At 47.9% G+C, this 18,087-nt stretch overlaps 1 protein-coding gene across 1 annotated transcript; it reads left to right on the plus strand.

Moving 5' to 3' along the window:
* Positions 1 to 972: 972 nt before the first annotated feature.
* Positions 973 to 17,980, plus strand: LOC136639127 (uncharacterized). Its single transcript, XM_066613146.1, has 4 exons — positions 973 to 1,063; positions 1,747 to 1,852; positions 16,464 to 17,172; positions 17,840 to 17,980. The coding sequence occupies exons 1-4, from the start codon at positions 973 to 975 to the stop codon at positions 17,978 to 17,980; spliced, it is 1,047 nt and encodes a 348-aa protein (XP_066469243.1).
* Positions 17,981 to 18,087: the final 107 nt, after the last annotated feature.

Here is an 18,087-nt window from a genome sequence, read left to right on the forward strand (position 1 = left end):
ACCTACCTAGTACACTTTTAAAGCAATTACAATGTATAATTACTGTATAATGTAAAGTTTGAATCAAAGACCCCTAAGACAGCTTATATTATATAAATAAATAGACAAACTAATAAGAGGCAAAAGTAGATGAGCAGTAGATTAGGAGATATAGTATGATTAATGAGTAATGGGATATGGTATTTAGCACTCCTAAATGTATGTTGAGAGCCAGGGTGGTGTAGTGGTTTGGGAGGTGGACTTAGACGTGGATGATCCAGGTTCAAATCCCCCCTCAGCCACAAAGCTTCCTGGGTGACCTTGGGCCAGTCACTTTCTCTCAGCCTCACCTACCTCACAGGGTTGTTGTGAGGACAAGAAAGAGGGGAGGAGCAGCTGTGTAAACCGCCCTCAGCTCTTTGGAGGAAGGGCAGTATAAAAACGTGATAAATAAATAAATAAATATGTTTGTATGTCTGTGTGCGCTAATTAAAAATAAATAAATAACTAAATAAAAGAAATGGCAGAGAAAACAGCTGTTTTTAAAAAAGAAAATCCATTACCGTGCATTTTTTTCTGCTGTTTGATACCATGTTTGCTCACACCCTCCATACCTTTAGCCTTGCCCCTTAACTATCACCCCAATTCTAGTGAATAGCTGTTGTCTTGTCCTTCTTGTGCAATCTGTTCAAAATAGATGGTGAGTTTCTCAGGTGTAAAATGTCAGTGTAAGCGAGTGCAGTTGCTGTAAGCACATCCTACTGAAAGACACCATCAGCGATACCAGAGTTGTGTTGTGTTGTGTTGTTGTGTCTGCCTTGATAGTATAATTATTTAACATTTTCAGCAGTTTTCTGGTGATCCTTGGGCAAAAACCATATGCTTTTCTTAACATGCTTGACAGCTTTGCCTCCCCCCATGTACCCAAAAAGACAGAGAGGAGTTTTCCTTTGTGTGGCTGTGGCAGGAGTGCCAGGGAGTCCACCGTCCACTATGGCTGCAGCTCCTTCCTCCCTTTGGCTGGCTCAGGGCCAGGGCATTCAGGAATTGCCCAGCAAGGAGGAGTACAAGCTGGTCTTGTTCCGTACCTGATCATCTGGTTCATCACAGGATGCCTACAGAGTCATGGGTGGGAGGGAGGGCATAGGAGCAACAGTAGCAGGCCAGGTGAGGTGTGAACCCCTTCGGGAAAGTGCGCCTTTGGCATATGAGTGACCAGACACCACCTGCACTCTTGCCTGTAATCCTCAGTGTCTGATTTGACTTTTCAGGGTAGGGCTCCTTCCCTAGAAAAATCAAAAGGAAGAGAATAAAAGGAGTGTCAGGTCACTTATGAATGAGGCCCCCCAAACCTGCAGAGAAAGGCCTTGCTAAACCAGTAAGGGTGGCAGGCTGGGTTGGGCCATTTTGTATTCTTCTTTAGTCATTAGGAAGCATAATACAAAAAAACCAAAATCTATGAGTTGCTCACATTTCCATTCTGTCATGACACACTCTCTCTTTCAGCACAGGGTCTTTGGTGCCCGTGACACCAGGTATGAGGTTGCAGGACAGTCTTATGCTGATTGCTATGCCTGTGGACAGGAACAATGTTTCACAAGGGCACTCTACATAGGTAAGCTATTGTTACCCCCAATCAGCAGGCTTAACTGAGTCAACTGGGATAGCTGGGTTGGGACTTAGATGGGGCTGCCCTCCCTTCTTCCAACTCCCTTCAGTGATGTTTACGAATCCCCTAGTTTCCAATTGCTTTCTTTTCCCATTCAGATAGCAAGCGCTCATCCTGGGAGGCTGGCTGCACTCGGATGATTGATATCAATGAATGTAACAAAACAGTGACGGATGAGTATCAGCATGATGTAGAGGTTACCAAGTGCTGCAACACTGACAAATGTAATGAAAACAGTCCCCCTTATTACTACTAGTGAATAAGCTGGTCTTTCAAAAGGGCCCTGTCTGGACAAGAAACGAAACATGCCGTGTCTAACCCAGCTGTACTCTGATGCATTCCCCACTCCTTCCAAATACACTCTCCTGTAACCAGCTTGAGGAACTCTGTGGCTGATTTCTTGCTGATCTGCTTCCTGATTTTTACATATCTTAAAAGCTCTTCAGTCTACTAAAAAAGAAGAGTGATGTGTGAGTGAAATGGAAGGTGCAGGGGGAAGGGCATTGTGGGTACTTGGAAATTGGAAGAGTAATGTGTGAGTGAAACGGAAGGTGCGGGGGGAAGGGCATTGTTGGTACTTGGATATTGGAAGAGTGATGTGTGAGTGAAACGGAAGGTGCGAGGGGGGAAAGGGCATTGTGGGTACTTGGAAATTGGAAAGAGTGATGTGTGAGTGAAACGGAGGATCCGGGGTGGGAGGGGGGAAGGCAACTCATCTAGGAGAAGGAAAACTCTGATCCCAAACCTCCACTGCCTTGTGGCTATATCCAGTTGTGGAAAAGGCTTCAGGAGTCAACCTCGAGGCAAAATCAGGAGCTGGAGTCCCTGAGGCAGTTCATGGCTGAACACAGTCACGTTCTGGCAACTCCTGCGACGCCGCTGGAACCAACCATATTGGCTTCTCCATTGGACCATTCCAGCAATGTGGAGGGGGGGATTTGCTGCATGGGTAACAGCCTATCCTCCATGCCTTATTTACCCAGGTTTTGCGCACTGGAGAGGTCACTCCAACTTCACCATACGGTGTTGGCACAACACGGGAAGCAGCAGTTTACCGGTTATAAGTCTTCGCTCGATTGGCGTAGAGCGTGACGCCAGGGGCTGCTTCCGACGGTGGGAGAGATCATTGCATCTCATTGGGCAGCTACTGCCCGCCTTAAGCTGGGCAGTCCCCAGTCAGTAAGGTGCTGCCTCGCCACGGTCCGTTAACCTCATGGGGTGCATGGGGTTTAGGGTGAAAACCGACAAGCGGATCGACAACTCTGCACCATGCAATAGAAAACAGAAAACTCCTTCCCTAAAGCTGGGCACCTGGAACATTAGGACAATGACACCTGGCTTCTCTGATGACCTGCAAGCAATAGACAACGCACGCAAAACAACTGTCATCGACATGGAGCTGAGCAGACTGCAGATGGACATCGTCGCCTTTCAAGAGACGAGGCTTCCAGATTCCAGAAGGAGAGAAATTTCTCATTTTTCTGGCAGGGAAAACCACCAAACGAGGCTTCTTCTCTTCCAGAAGGAGAGAAATTTCTCATTTTTCTGGCAGGGAAAACCACCAAACGAAACCAGGGAACATGGTGTTGGCTTTGCAGTCAGAAATTCCCTGCTGAAGTCCATCATCCCACCTACTGTGGGAAGTGAAAGAATTTTGTCCCTGCAGCTTCAGTCATCAGCAGGACCTGTCACTCTCATCAGTGCTTATGCACCGACTTTGTCGTCTCCAGCAGAAGCCAAAGACAAATTCTATGATGACCTGGCCACCGCTATCAAGAAGATCCCCGTAAAAGAGCCATTGTTCATCCTCGGCGATTTCAATGCTAGAGTTGGTGCTGATAACTGTTCGTGGCCCACTTGCTTAGGTCAGTTCGGCATTGGGAAGATGAACGAGAATGGCCAACACCTGCTAGAGTTTTGCTGTCATCATGGTCTCTGTGTCAGCAATACGTTCTTCAACACGAAGCCCCAACATAGAATCTCTTAGAGACACCCAAGATCAAAGCACTGGCACCAGCTCGACCTGATTCTCACCAGACGCTCCAGCCTTCCCAGCACCAAGATCACACGCAGCTATCAGAGTGCTGCCTGTGACACTGACCACTCCCTGGTGTGCAGCAGAGTGAAACTGCAAACAAAGCAACTGTATCACACGAAAAAGGAAGGAAGACCTCGCATTGATACCAGCAAGACCCGGGATCAGAGAAAAGTGGAGGAAGTTGCACGAGCACTTGAGGAATCTCTTCCAGGCCCAGTCGATGCAAACGCATCCAACAGATGGGAACATTTCAAGAATGCCGTTTACAACAACACCTTGTCCATATTTGGCAAGAAGACGAACAAGACGGCAGACTGGTTTGAAGTCCACTCTGAGTAGTTGACACCAGTCATTGAGGAAAAGAGGAGAGCTCAAGAAGCACACAAGGCCTGTCCCAGTGAACGCAACCTGCAGGTCCTCTGAGCTACTCGCAGCAAAGTCCAGCAGACTGCCAGGAGATGTGCTAACGACTACTGGCTTCAGCTATGCTCCCAGATACAGGTAGCAGCTGACACAGGCAACATCAAGGGGATGTATGACGGTATCAAGCAGGCCCTAGGTCCAACACAGAAGAAAATTGCCCCTCTGAAGTCTGCCACAGGCGAGGTCATCCAGGATCGGGTGCAGCAGATGGAACGCTAGGTGCAGCACTACTCTGAGCTATATTTCAGAGAAAATGTAGTCACCGAAGAAGCGCTGAACAACATTGAGTGCCTGCCTTTGCTGGAGGAGCTTGACAGTGAACCAACCCTGGAAGAACTTCACGTGGCCCTGGACTCCCTTGCCTTTGGCAAGGCACCTGGAAAAGACAGCATCCCTGCTGAAGTCCTAAAGTGCTGCAAAGAGATCATCGCTACTGAGCTGCATGAAATCCTCTGTCTCTGCTGGAGAGAAGGTGAAGTACCTCAAGACATGAGGGATGCAAACATCATCACGCTGTACAAGAACAAAGGTGACAGGGGTGACTGCAACAACTACCGTGGCATCTCTCTCCTTAGTGTTGTAGGAAAGTTGTTTGCCCGAGTTGCACTAAAGAGGCTTCAGGTACTTGCAGAGAGCGTTTATCCAGAATCACAGTGCGGATTCCGAGCCAGCAGGTCCACCACTGATATGGTATTCTCCCTTAGACAACTGCAGGAGAAATGCAGGGAACAACGACAGCCACTCTTTATAGCCTTCATAGATCTCACAAAGGCTTTCGACCTGGTCAGCAGAGACGGCCTCTTCAAGATTCTCCCCAAGATCGGATGTCCACCCAGGCTCCTCAGCATCATCAGATCCTTCCACAAGGACATGAAGGGCACTGTTGTCTTCGATGGCTCCACATCAGACCCCTTTGACATCCAAAGCGGCGTGAAGCAGGGCTGTGTTCTTGCACCAACCTTGTTTGGGATTTTCTTCGCTGTCCTGCTGAAGCAGGCCTTTGGAACTGCAACAGAAGGCATCTATCTCTAGACCAGATCAGATGGAAAGCTCTTCAACCTCTCCAGACTGAGAGCAAAGTCCAAAGTCCAGCTGAAATGTCTTCGTGACTTCCTCTTTGCCGACGATGCAGCTGTCACTACCCACTCTGCCAAAGATCTCCAGCAGCTCATGGATCGTTTTAGCAAGGCCTGCCAAGATTTTGGACTGACGATCAGCCTAAAGAAAACACAGGTCATGGTTCAGGATGTGGACTCACCTCCCTGCATTACAATCTCTGCGCATGAACTGGAGGTTGTCCATGACTTTGTGTACCTTGGCTCAACTATCTCCGACACTCTTTCGATACTGAGCTAAACAAACGCATCGGTAAAGCAGCTACCACGTTTTCCAGACTCACAAAGAGAGTCTGGTCCAACAAGAAGCTGACAGAACATACCAAGATCCAGGTCTACAGAGCTTGCGTCCTGAGTACACTTCTGTACTGCAGCGAGTCATGGACTCTCCGCTCACAACAGGAGAGGAAACTGAATGCTTTCCACATGCGCTGCCTCCGGCGCATTCTCGGCATCACCTGGCAGGACAAAGTTCCTAACAACACAGTCCTGGAACGTGCTGGAATCCCTAGCATGTATGTACTGCTGAAACAGAGACGCCTGCGTTGGCTCGGTCATGTCGTGAGAATGGATGATGGGCTGATCCCAAAGGATCTCCTCTATGGAGAACTCGTGCAAGGAAAGCGCCCTACAGGTAGACCACAGCTGCGATACAAGGACATCTGCAAGAGGGATCTGAAGGCCTTAGGGATGGACCTCAACAAGTGGGAAACCCTGGCCTCTGAGCGGCCCGCTTGGAGGCAGGCTGTGCAACATGGCCTTTCCCAGTTTGAAGAGACACTTTGCCAGCAGTCTGAGGCAAAGAGGCAAAGAAAGAAGGCCCATAGCCAGGGAGACAGACCAGGGACAGACTGCACTTGCTCCCGGTGTGGAAGGGATTGTCACTCCCGGATTGGCCTTTTCAGCCACACTAGACACTGTGCCAGAACCACCTTTCAGAGCGCGATACCATAGTCTTTCAAGACTGAAGGCTGCCAATATAGACTACTAAAAAAGCGCCTGAGGGGAGGGGGGGACATGACTGAGATGTAAATTATGCAGTGGGTGGATAGAGTGGGTAAAGGAATGTTCTTTTCCCTCTCCCAAAACACCAGAACCAGCGGACATCCACTACAACTGACTGTTGGGAGAATTAGAACAGACAAAAGAAATGATTTCTTTACCCAATTATTTAATTAATAAAATGCCTTAATTTTATGGCATTGCCTTGCCACAGGCTATTGTGCTGGTGTCCCACCAGGTGTTTAACGGAGCACATACGACAAAAAGAGGCCCGCAATTTGTTCTTCCCATTTGCTCCCATATGCCTCTTCCTCCTGTATCACTCTGTGATTTGAAATAATAATAATAATAATAATAATAATAAAGAGTGTGTGTGTATATGTATACACACACACGCATTGCAATAACAACCAAAAATCAGCATTACTAATTATTCCAACTAGTAAAAACTACTTCTAGATAGTGGAAACTCCTAAGCATCTTTGGAGATCCTGGTTCCATCTAGTCGCACTAGAAACCATTGGCTGTTTTCCTACAGTACTTTCTGGTTTATCCTCGTTAGAACCATGACCTCCTAAGGAGGGTTTGTGTCACTCACTTCTAAGTTATGCTCAGTGCCTAACACACTGTCAGCAAACACTGAGACTGCCATCCTATACTAGTCCTTGGGGGAGACGCATTAAACTCAGTGGGGACTCCTTTTGAATAGACCTGCCTACATGCCTGGGATTGCACTTCAAGTTTGCTGTATGTTCAAAAGAGGAGCAGGAGGCACATGATTTTATCAGTGGTGAGCAGATAGGTGGCTATCATGGCTCAACAGAGATGTGCAAGGTGTTTTGTAGTGGAAAGTGGAGGTGAAGTGCGACTGAGGTGGTTTTTACAAGGTGGTTTGTGTTTTTCTGCTTGCTTTTGCTAACCTGCAAACACCTGCGCCCTTTACTCTCCATCCGGAAGCAAGTTCTGAAAAGAATGTGGTGTGAAGATGTCCAGCACATTGTATTGGCAACCTTCAGTCTTGAAAGACTATGGTATCGCGCTCTGAAAGGTGGTTCTGACACAGCGTCTAGTGTGGCTGAAAAGGCCAATCCGGGAGTGACAATCCCTTCCACACCGGGAGCAAGTGCAGTCTGTCCCTGGTCTGTCTCCCTGGCTATGGGCCTTCCTTCTTTGCCTCTTTGCCTCAGACTGTTGGCAAAGTGTCTCTTCAAACTGGGAAAGGCCATGCTGCACAGCCTGCCTCCAAGCGGGCCGCTCAGAGGCCAGGGTTTCCCACTTGTTGAGGTCCATCCCTAAGGCCTTCAGATCCCTCTTGCAGATGTCCTTGTATCGCAGCTGTGGTCTACCTGTAGGGCGCTTTCCTTGCACGAGTTCTCCATAGAGGAGATCCTTTGGGATCCGGCCATCATCCATTCTCACGACATGACCAAGCCAACGCAGGCGTCTCTGTTTCAGCAGTGAATACATGCTAGGGATTCCAGCACGTTCCAGGACTGTGTTGTTTGGAACTTTGTCCTGCCAGGTGATGCCGAGGATGCGTCGGAGGCAGCGCATGTGGAAAGCGTTCAGTTTCCTCTCCTGTTGTGAGCGAAGAGTCCATGACTCGCTGCAGTACAGAAGTGTACTCAGGACGCAAGCTCTGTAGACCTGGATCTTGGTATGTTCCGTCAGCTTCTTGTTGGACCAGACTCTCTTTGTGAGTCTGGAAAACGTGGTAGCTGCTTTACCGATGCGCTTGTTTAGCTCGGTATCGAGAGAAAGAGTGTCGGAGATCGTTGAGCCAAGGTACACAAAGTCATGGACAACCTCCAGTTCATGCTCAGAGATTGTAATGCAGGGAGGTGAATCCACATCCTGAACCATGACCTGTGTTTTCTTCAGGCTGATTGTCAGTCCAAAATCTTGGCAGGCTTTGCTAAAACGATCCATGAGCTGCTGGAGATCTTTGGCAGAGTGGGTAGTGACAGCTGCATCGTCGGCAAAGAGGAAGTCACGCAGACATTTCAGCTGGACTTTGGACTTTGCTCTCAACCTGGAGAGGTTGAAGAGCTTTCCGTCTGATCTGGTCCGGAGATAGATGCCTTCTGTTGCAGTTCCAAAGGCCTGCTTCAGCAGGACAGCAAAGAAAATCCCAAACAAGGTTGGTGCAAGAACACAGCCCTGCTTCACTCCGCTTCGGATGTCAAAAGGGTCTGATGTGGAGCCATCGAAGACAACAGTGCCCTTCATGTCCTTGTGGAAAGATCTGATGATGCTGAGGAGCCTGGGTGGACATCCAATCTTGGGGAGAATCTTGAAGAGGCCGTCTCTGCTGACCAGGTCGAAAGCCTTTGTGAGATCTATGAAGGCTATAAAGAGTGGCTGTCGTTGTTCCCTGCATTTCTCCTGCAGTTGTCTAAGGGAGAATACCATATCAGTGGTGGACCTGTTGGCTCGGAATCCACACTGCGATTCTGGATAGATGCTCTCTGCAAGTACCTGGAGCCTCTTTAGTGCAACTCGGGCAAACAGCTTTCCTACAACGCTAAGGAGAGAGATGCCGCGGTAGTTGTTGCAGTCACCCCTGTCACCTTTGTTCTTGTACAGCATGATGATGTTTGCATCCCTCATGTCTTGAGGTACTTCACCTTCTCTCCAGCAGAGACAGAGGATTTCATGCAGCTCAGTAGCGATGATCTCTTTGCAGAATTTTAGGACTTCAGCAGGGATGCTGTCTTTTCCAGGTGCCTTGCCAAAGGCTTCTTACTGTGCTGCTATTAATATAGTGTCCTTTTTTCTTTTGCGGTCCTTGTGTTCACAGGATGTGCTGTTGTAATGCTAGTGCCTGGTGCACTGGCAGAGTTTCTGTTGCCATTTTAGACAGGCATTTCAAAAATATGTGAGAATTGAATAAATACTAGAACAGTGCAGTCATGCAGTGAATGAAGAGTGCATTTATGTGTTAAGGAGAGAATGAACCAGGTGTCAGACGGACTCACTGGGGAGTACTTAAGTCTCAGGAGACTGAACAGAGATGGCATGTAAATAAGTGCAAGTATTCAAATAGGTGGCACTTTTAGCCCTAGGTATCTGTTGGCTGCTGTTCCGCCTCCCAAGAGGCCCTCAAGGTGGCTCAATCTTGTTTAAATCACACTGGCTTCCTCTTCTTCTTACCCCATGGAGGCACCTGCTGGTTCTCTGTAAGGGGGAAGGGTACGCTTCAGCTTGTGAAAGCAGAGCAGGTGGCCATGGTGACTCCCACCCCATGACGAACATGAGACAGTACACATGTGAAGCCTGATCAGTGCCCACATGTTGGTACTAAATTGGAGGGACACATCCTGGCCCATTTTGATTCCAGTAACACATTCAGTTAAGCTGTGAAGATTTCTATCTTTCACCTGCACTGGAATGAAAAAAGATTATTATGCAAATATTAAGGAGAGTTTGAGAGTCACACTTGCTTGGTGAAGATGAACTCACCTTCTGAAGAGCCTTGCCAACCCTTTTCTTGGGGAAATAAAATATTGCTTGGGTACTTGCATCCTACTTATCTTTCTCACGTCACTGTACATAAAACATAGGAAACCGCAGCTCTCTAGGATTTCAAACTGTAATTATTCTCTGCCCTACCTGGAGATGTCAGCGGTGGAACACTTTGTTTGCAAAGCATGCAGATCTACCACTGAGTCATGGCCACTCCCCATGGAAGAGTTTCATTTTTATTTTCATGACAACTTTTTCAGGTAGGTTAGACTGATTAGTACAAAGCTATGCTGTGATCTTTTTAACTGGGAAGAAATTTGAGCCCTGGTCAACCCAGCCCAGGTTCAGCGCGCTGCCACATTTGTACCAGCTCTGTCTGCAGGCCCTTTACAGTGGGTGTCTTGCTGTAGGAATTGTTTCCCATAGATTTAAATGAAAATACCTTTGATTACCACTGTATCAGAATACTTAAATTGCCAGCATGCCTAAGCAAGTGACGTAACTTAGGACACCATATCATGAGTTGATCCGATCTTGTGTGACACATGGCAGCATAATGAGAGCTGCAGTTACTTGTCCAGCACAGCAGAGGTGCTAATTGTGGAAGATGGAACTGGAAGCTGACTGTGGGGGGATAATCCCCGAACCATCCCCCAAATGTTTGGCTTTGGATAAATGCCTCTCTTGGATCATTTGCACTCCCTCTGCTTATTACTTTGTTTCCTCCGCTCTTCAATAAACCTAGTTTTGACTGTTTTTCTTGCCTGGTTCATTCAGAAGGGGTGCACTGCTACACCTCCTAGATCCTCCCGTTCTACTATTGTTTACTCTAAAGCAGGGGTCTCCAAACGTTTTGCCAAAGGGCCGCATCAAATATCTGGCATGGTGTGTAGGGCCGGAAAATTTTTTAAATATAAAATTTAAATAAATAAATTAGAGATGGAACTTAGATGAGTGAATAAATGAATGGGCTCATTCATTCAACCTCTCTGGCCCTCAGAACACCCTCTAGACACAATCAGAGCACAGTTCTGGTCATGTTCAGGTGAGTGGCCCAGAGGCTTTCAGGGAACAAGAGGTTGGCCGTGGCACTTTCATCCCCTTCCCCTGGGTAAAGCGAGGAGTCCCACAATGGGGCTACTTGATTCTATGGCAACTCAAAGGTTAGCTTAGAATCAAGAGCCTCCGTTTTGGGTGACCAGAAGCCACAGGCTACCCAGAAGCCACAGCACCTGCATCATCACAGTGGAGGCTGAGCTCTCTCTGCCATTTCCTGCCCGTTCTTCTCTGGTTTGGGGCACTTTGATCCCCTGGAGGCTTCTGTGGTGTTTCGGCATCTGAAAGATTCCTGCAGTAGACCTTGTCTTTTTCCAATCATGTGCCTGCCAGGGGACATGGGAGCTAAACCCAGGGGATGTGGGTGGGTCCACGGGTGCAAGTGTTTCTGGCTGAGGCGGTGCAGCCCCCCAAGCTGTGCTGCCCCAAGGGTCACCAAGTTCCACTGCCTCTCCATCTGGAGGCCTTCTGAGGGCCAGAGAGGCTGCACTCCAGAGGGCCTTAAAACATCACTTTCGGTTTCTTGGAAAACTGGAAGTGATATTTTCAGATCCTCAGAAGGCCTCCAGATGCGACCAGCATTTTTTAATCCTGACCCCAGGCAGCACAGGAGCCAGAATCGTCACTGCTTCCTACCTTTTCCTGTGGGGCTCTTAATCCCCAAAAACTTTGGCCATAGAGGTATGGAGTAGCAAACTCTGCTTTCTGCCTTGAAAGCTGATCACTGAAAGAAAGGATTCTTAAAGCATGGAGTACACTGGGCTATACTTTATTTTTTTCCTTTAAGACTCTGAATGTGGGCCTTACATGCTCTGCCTGGATTCTGAGCTGATTTGAACTGTCTTCTTAAATAAGGCATAATTGCCCAACTCAGGCTGCAATCCTAACCACGTTTTCCTTAGAGTAAACCCCATTCAACAAAATAGGACATACTTCTCAGTAGACCTGGTTAGGATTGCGCCCTCATTGTCTTACATTGTCTAACAAGAACTTCTGAAAATATGCTCAGAACTTGTGTTGCACGGTGTCTTCAGGGTTCAAGAACAAACTCAACAGACTGAAATTGTGGTGATTTCCAAGTCTTTATTCATTGCCAGCAATGGGCTTCTCTTGGTGTTCAAAATGGGAAACAGAGAGAGCTGTGGTAACTCTCAGTGCCTCCAGAGAATAGCAACTTTCCAAAGCATGTTTCAGCTTAAATACCCCTAGGTTCTTTGTTCTAAAAATCTTACTATCATTGGTTGAAGAGCTGGGTGACATCAGAGATAGATCATTTTTTATCATGTTTATGTCCAGTACATGAACTATTCTTGTTAGACAAGATTAATGGCTGCTTAGCTCAGACTTTCTTAAAATGATTTAAGTTATGTCTCTTTATTTTACGCTTCTTGGTGCTAAGAGATAAGTTCCTTTTAATTATCTCATTTCCTGGCACTCTCTAGTCTCTTGCAGGTGCATCTTTGGCTTCTCATTATTTTCAAATCTCCCTATGAGTTATGTTTCAATTAAAACATCAAACAAGACTTTGAATCTTACAGAATTGGAATGTACTCCAACTAACTAACTTTAGCCTTTTCAAGGTTGCTTCTGGCTGCTACTTGTGGCTTTTAAGTCAATTCTCACTTCTGTGTATTTTTATAATTAACCTATTAAATATTTACTTAAACTACCACACTAGCATCAGCTACACTTTAAAGAATAATTTTAATAATTATTATAGCTATTGGCATTCCTAACAGCCAATTCTTTATTTTCACATAGAGGCTTAGCAGCAGGATGTGTGTTCTCCCTTTCTGGCAGGTTGCCAGTGGCACATTCCTCTGCCATCTCAGTGAAAACTTCCTACATTAGACTAAGATCAGAGAAATGCCTTTCTTTATAGTTCTTTTTTTTTTTAGCCACAAACACTCAAACATTTGGCTCAAATGGGAAAACTTGTTGAATTACATTTTAAATAATTTTTTTTAACATGAAGCTTTGGTGTAACATAGCTTTTAACAGATGCATATTTTGGTTTTAACTGCAGCGAGTCATGGACTCTTCGCCCACAACAGGAGAGGAAACTGAGCGCTTTCCACATGCGCTGCCTCCGACGCATCCTCGGCATCACCTGGCAGGACAAAGTTCCAAACAACACAGTCCTGGAACGTGCTGGAATCCCTAGCATGTATTCACTGCTGAAACAGAGACGCCTGCGTTGGCTTGGTCATGTCGTGAGAATGGATGATGGCCGGATCCCAAAGGATCTCCTCTATGGAGAACTCGTGCAAGGAAAGCGCCCTACAGGTAGACCACAGCTGCGATACAAGGACATCTGCAAGAGGGATCTGAAGGCCTTAGGGATGGACCTCAACAAGTGGGAAACCCTGGCCTCTGAGCGGCCCGCTTGGAGGCAGGCTGTGCAGCATGGCCTTTCCCAGTTTGAAGAGACACTTTGCCAACAGTATGAGGCTAAGAGGCAAAGAAGGAAGGCCCATAGCCAGGGAGACAGACCAGGGACAGACTGCACTTGCTCCCGGTGTGGAAGGGATTGTCACTCCCGGATTGGCCTTTTCAGCCACACTAGACGCTGTGCCAGAACCACCTTTCAGAGCGCGATACCATAGTCTTTCGAGACTGAAGGTTGCCAATACAATTTTGGTTTTAAGGGAATTAACAGGTTTCTAATTAGCCTATTCTTGCCATGGATTTCATTTGTTTAGCTGTTTCCATATATCATGTTAATTAGCAATTGGACATCTCAGCTTCTTTTGGCAGTTTGCCCGGACATTCCTTAAAACTGGACATTCCTTAGGCTCATTCAGTGCCTGCTTGAAGCTGGGACCTAGCATTTGATTTTTTTTAATCATTCAGGTTCTATCATATTACCAATAACTAATCCATTGGTGTATTTTAAGCCTAGAGAAGCCTAACTGAATTTTATTTAAAACCTTTTCTTCTCCATGGGTCACTTATTTAAAAAGGGAATTTTTCTGTAGCTGGGGTCCTGTATGACTCTCTAATTCCTTCAAAAGAACATTTGCTGGCTGTCAAATAACACTTTAATTGGACTGATTTATGGCTGGCTTTACCTTTGGCCTAAATCAGACTGTTTCAAACAGAGATGGCAGAAATGAATCCTTGCAAGTTTGTCTATGGGAACATATATAAACCTGACTAATTTACCCATAACATTGCATGAACAAGCATTTGCATAAATGACTAGTTTCAGCATAAGAAAACATGAGTAAACATTTAGCATAAGTGGCTTATATGACATTATGACATGTGGCTTTCACTAGCTTCTATCGCTTGTATGCATAAACGTTGACCATTTCTAACAGGATAGTTCACACAAATCCTTTCCTAATGAATGAAAAAGCTTTGATGCCTTCCCCAAATCTATATGAGGGGTTGAGACTGGAGGCAAGTTCAACAGAAGAATAAAGTAGTTTCTAGCTTAGCTTGCAAGCTCACATAAATCAGGGGTGCTCAAAGTGTGGTCCATGGACCGCTCCCCGCCCCCCCGGGACCACCCATCACCCGCTGTCCCTCTACTTCTTTGAGCGCGGCTTCCCCCTAAGGAGGCGCTTTATGACATCTGCGACACTCCTGGGCCAGCGCAAGGGACTTGCACCAGCCTAAGTGAAGGGCAGGATTGCACCCAAAGACATTTCCTCGCTAACTGCAAAACAAACACCATCTAGGCCAGTAACTGAATTGCCTGAGCCTTTGTGTGTTCAAAGCTACAATAAATTCTGTCACCCTCATCACAGCGTTTTCTACAGGACAAGCTAATGAGCCTCTTCCTGAACCACTTACTCTTGAATGCCCCTTTTGTATGTCAAAAACAGGCTCCCTCTGTAGCTGGGCAGGCACAGGAGATGCTGTGCTTCTGGGCAAAGTTTTGGGGGGGTGGCAGTGCTGCTCCTACAGCAATTACCCTCCCAGAACATGACTGGAGCTGTGCTCTGGTCATGTCTGGAGGGTGTTTGAGACTCAGGGATGCTGCACGCAGCCTCAGAAGGTCTTAATATGTTGCTTCCTGTTTTGCCCGAAAAACCAGAAGTGATGTGCTAAGGCAGTGGTTCCTAAACCTCCATCCCTCCTCAGAGCACCCCGGGCAGGGAGAGGCGTCTGCACCAGCATTCCCGCCCCTGCCCCTCCCCACTTATCCCTTTCCCCTGCCCTCCCCCATCAGCCCTGAGCAGCCCTACCTCCAGCCTCACCCTTCCTGGACTCCTTGGAGGAGGATGCGGGGACTTTGGGATCCTCCTGCAGCTGGGCCCTACTGATCCCCATCAGCCTGCCCCCCAAGGAGCCCTCCCCTGCTGAGCTCCTTCCTCCTGCTCTGCTGCTCCTGCTTGTCACGAGCAGGTCTCGTGTGAACGTGGCCAGGCTGTCCCCTGATCCCTTGCAGAGAAGGGCAGCATCTTTCCAGCCCTGGTATAGCCCTGCCAATGGGGTGTGCGCTGCATCCGGTGGTGGGAGGGCAGTTTTGGAGGCTTCCAGAAGGTAACCTGTTCTGATGCCTAGGGGCTGCATGGCAGCTGCACTGGTGCTGGAAAATTGGACAGGATTGGGACTTAAGTAAGTAATTCAGAGGACAGATACAATGCAGGATAGAACCCCAATATTGAAGCAACCCACTGACAAACTACACACTTTTGGGGCTAACACAGAAGTGTCCACAAATCATCCCCTCAATCGGCTCTTCTTACTGTAATGGAAAGGTCACAATATTCAGAGTTATTGGTACTTCCCAGCTGAGAGAGGCAGAGGGAGAAAGCCTTACGACAACCCTGCTGAGTAGGCAACTGAAGATGGAAAGAGCAAGGAAGTTCTGAGAACAAGTTGTTTGGGACCCCCCTGTGATGTCCTCTCGCAAATGCCTGCTGGGAGGCGGCTCTGGAGTGACTTTGGATAAGCTGTCATGTGCAGACTCCTGGTGCTCTTGTCATAAGGAACAAGGGGGGCCATGTTGGGTTGGCCTTTCTTGGCTGCAGCTCATTTCTTGGAAGCAGTCCCTCTGGGTGGAGCTTAGTTCAGGCCCCTTGGGAAGGAGCCCTCATGGATGACTGCATGATTTCCATTTGGGACTGCCAGCTGGAGGGCAAAAATGAAGGTTGAGGTTCCTGGCCCAGCTGCTATGGAGTCTTCTTGCCCCCCTTCTCCTGTGGGTCAGTGCAGTCTCCCCTGAACAGCTAACAGCCCAATCCTATCCCCCTCACCATTGATGAAGGAGTACATGCTGCATCCAAATGTTAGTGGGGAGGGGGGCAAGTTGACCAGAAGGTGAAACCTAGAAAATAGGGTTTTTTCTGTGTGTGTGTGTGGGCTATGTCAGAATGCCAGATGCAAGGGAGGGCACCAGGATGCAGGTCTCTTGTTATCTGGTGTGCTCCCTGGGCCATTTGGTGGGCCACTGTGAGATACAGGAAGCTGGACTAGATGGGCCTATGGCCTGATCCAGTGGGGCTGTTTTTATGTTCACTGTGTCTCTGGCTCAGTAGGAAACCCCCCTTTTACCTCCAGGGAAAGGTCTTGGATTGCTGGCAGCCTCTGACATTTGCATCTCTTTTGTCACCAAGTAAAACCCATCAACCCTGAGCCATCCCTTTTGGGAATGAAATAAGAGCTGCCAAGAGAAAGTGATTGGATCATCCCCTCCTCAGTCCTTTTAGGGTTTGAGAGCAAAGTGTTTGCCTGAGGCTATCCTGAGGTCTCCATTTTGCAGGAGTGGAATCAGGAGCAAAGCCTTGAATGGGCAAACAAGTGGAGGTCCAGAGGAAGGAACAGAAGGGACAGGAGAAGTCAGAATCAGAGATCAGCCTGAATCTCTGAGGAAGCCACAGCAGGACCAAGAGGAGCCAGGCAGGGGGATGCAACAGCGCTGGGAAGCCCAGTGGCAGCAGTTCCTCCAGACCCTTCAGAGCCCCCAGCAGTCAGAGGCCGCACCCTGGGATGATGCCAAGGCCTTCCTGGCCTCCTTTGAGCAAGTGGCTGTAGCCTGTCAGTGGCCCAGAGGAGAGTGGGTGGCTCGGCTCCTGCCTGCCCTGAGTGGAGAAGCCCAGCAGGCCTTCAGCCTCCTTGCAGCCAGAGACAAGGGGGACTATGGGAAAGTGAAGGCTGCCATCTTGAGAGGTGAAGCCCTGAGAAGGGAGAAGCAGCGCCAGCACTTCCGGCAGTTCTGCTGCCCGGAGCTGGAAGACCCGCGAAGGATGTACAGCCAAGTCCAGGAGCTTTGCTGCCAATGGCTGAAGCCAGAGAGGCATACGAAGGAGCAGATCCTGGAGCTGCTGGTCCTGGAACAGTTTCTGGCCAGCCTGCCGGCAGACATCCAAAGATGGGTCTGGGCAGGAGGACCAGACAGCTGTGCCCAGGCTGTGGCCCTGCTGGAGGATTTCCTGATGAACTGGAGAGAGGCTGAGTCAGGGATGTGGCAGGTGAGGTCTTAGTATTTAATTCCATGCTTGCTAAGCAGACACAGAATATGGAGTGTGTTGTTTGGAGCACCTGCCAATCTTTTGCTGAAACTGGAAAGACGGAATGCAGTTAGGAAAGCTCAAATTTGAACTGACAATCCTCAACCCACTGAAAATCCTTCCCAGTAAAAGCTGAAAGTGATGCTCAGGCATCTTGAAAGAGACTCTGTGGGATGCAGCCACTCAAAAAGCCATCTTGTACCACTACAATTATTTCATGTTGACTGAACACATTTAAGTGTATGGAAATATTTGTATTAGATACAAAACATGCATCTTTGCCTGTGTTGTTCAGCACAAAGGACAGAAAATCCCCAGGCAAAGCTTTTCCCCAGACATGGTTAGAGAGCATTAAACCTGCCAGGTCAGATGTCACAGCCCAGGGGTTGAGATGGGGAGAAACACTTGGCCACCCTATGTGGTCCTCTGAGCTACGTAGTTTCCTCAGCCGCAGGAGACTAGCAAGCTGCATAGAGCTTTATTTCTGAAAAACCACATCTGGAATTAACCTTATTCAAGTCCTTCTTTCCTTCAGCATTTGCTGGGCTGCTTTGAGATTGTCAGCCATGCCTCTCCCAGCAGAGAGGAAAGCGTAAGATAACTGCCTGTGAGCCCACTGTGTTGCCAGAACGTGAGCAAGAAGCTTTATGGTGGTCACAAAGTGCAATCTACCAAGTACATCTGCTGGGACCTCCCAGCAGATGTGTTTAGCCCCTACACTGTCTCCATTCTCCTAGGAATTGCAGTGCTGGTTGACTCTGGAGGATAGCACTATCTTTCCATAAGAGCCAACTGGGGCTTCCAGAAGCTAGGGAACTGCAGACTGAAAGCACATTTTCAGAACAAATGAGCCTTTCTGAGGCCTTGATTGGTGCT

The sequence above is a fragment of the Tiliqua scincoides genome, chromosome 2 (genome assembly GCF_035046505.1).
Source record: "Tiliqua scincoides isolate rTilSci1 chromosome 2, rTilSci1.hap2, whole genome shotgun sequence".
In the NCBI taxonomy this organism is placed as follows: domain Eukaryota; kingdom Metazoa; phylum Chordata; class Lepidosauria; order Squamata; family Scincidae; genus Tiliqua; species Tiliqua scincoides.

What these genes read in the sequence shown, in the direction of transcription:
- LOC136639127 (XM_066613146.1), top strand. Translation starts at nt 973, where the DNA reads ATGGCTGCAGCTCCTTCCTCCCTTTGGCTGGCTCAGGGCCAGGGCATT. An exon ending in GTACAAGCTGGTCTTGTTCC is followed by an intron (nt 1,064 to 1,746) that starts GTACCTGATCAT and finishes TTTCCCATTCAG; the next exon opens with ATAGCAAGCGCTCATCCTGG. An exon ending in CATGATGTAGAGGTTACCAA is followed by an intron (nt 1,853 to 16,463) that starts GTGCTGCAACAC and finishes TCCATTTTGCAG; the next exon opens with GAGTGGAATCAGGAGCAAAG.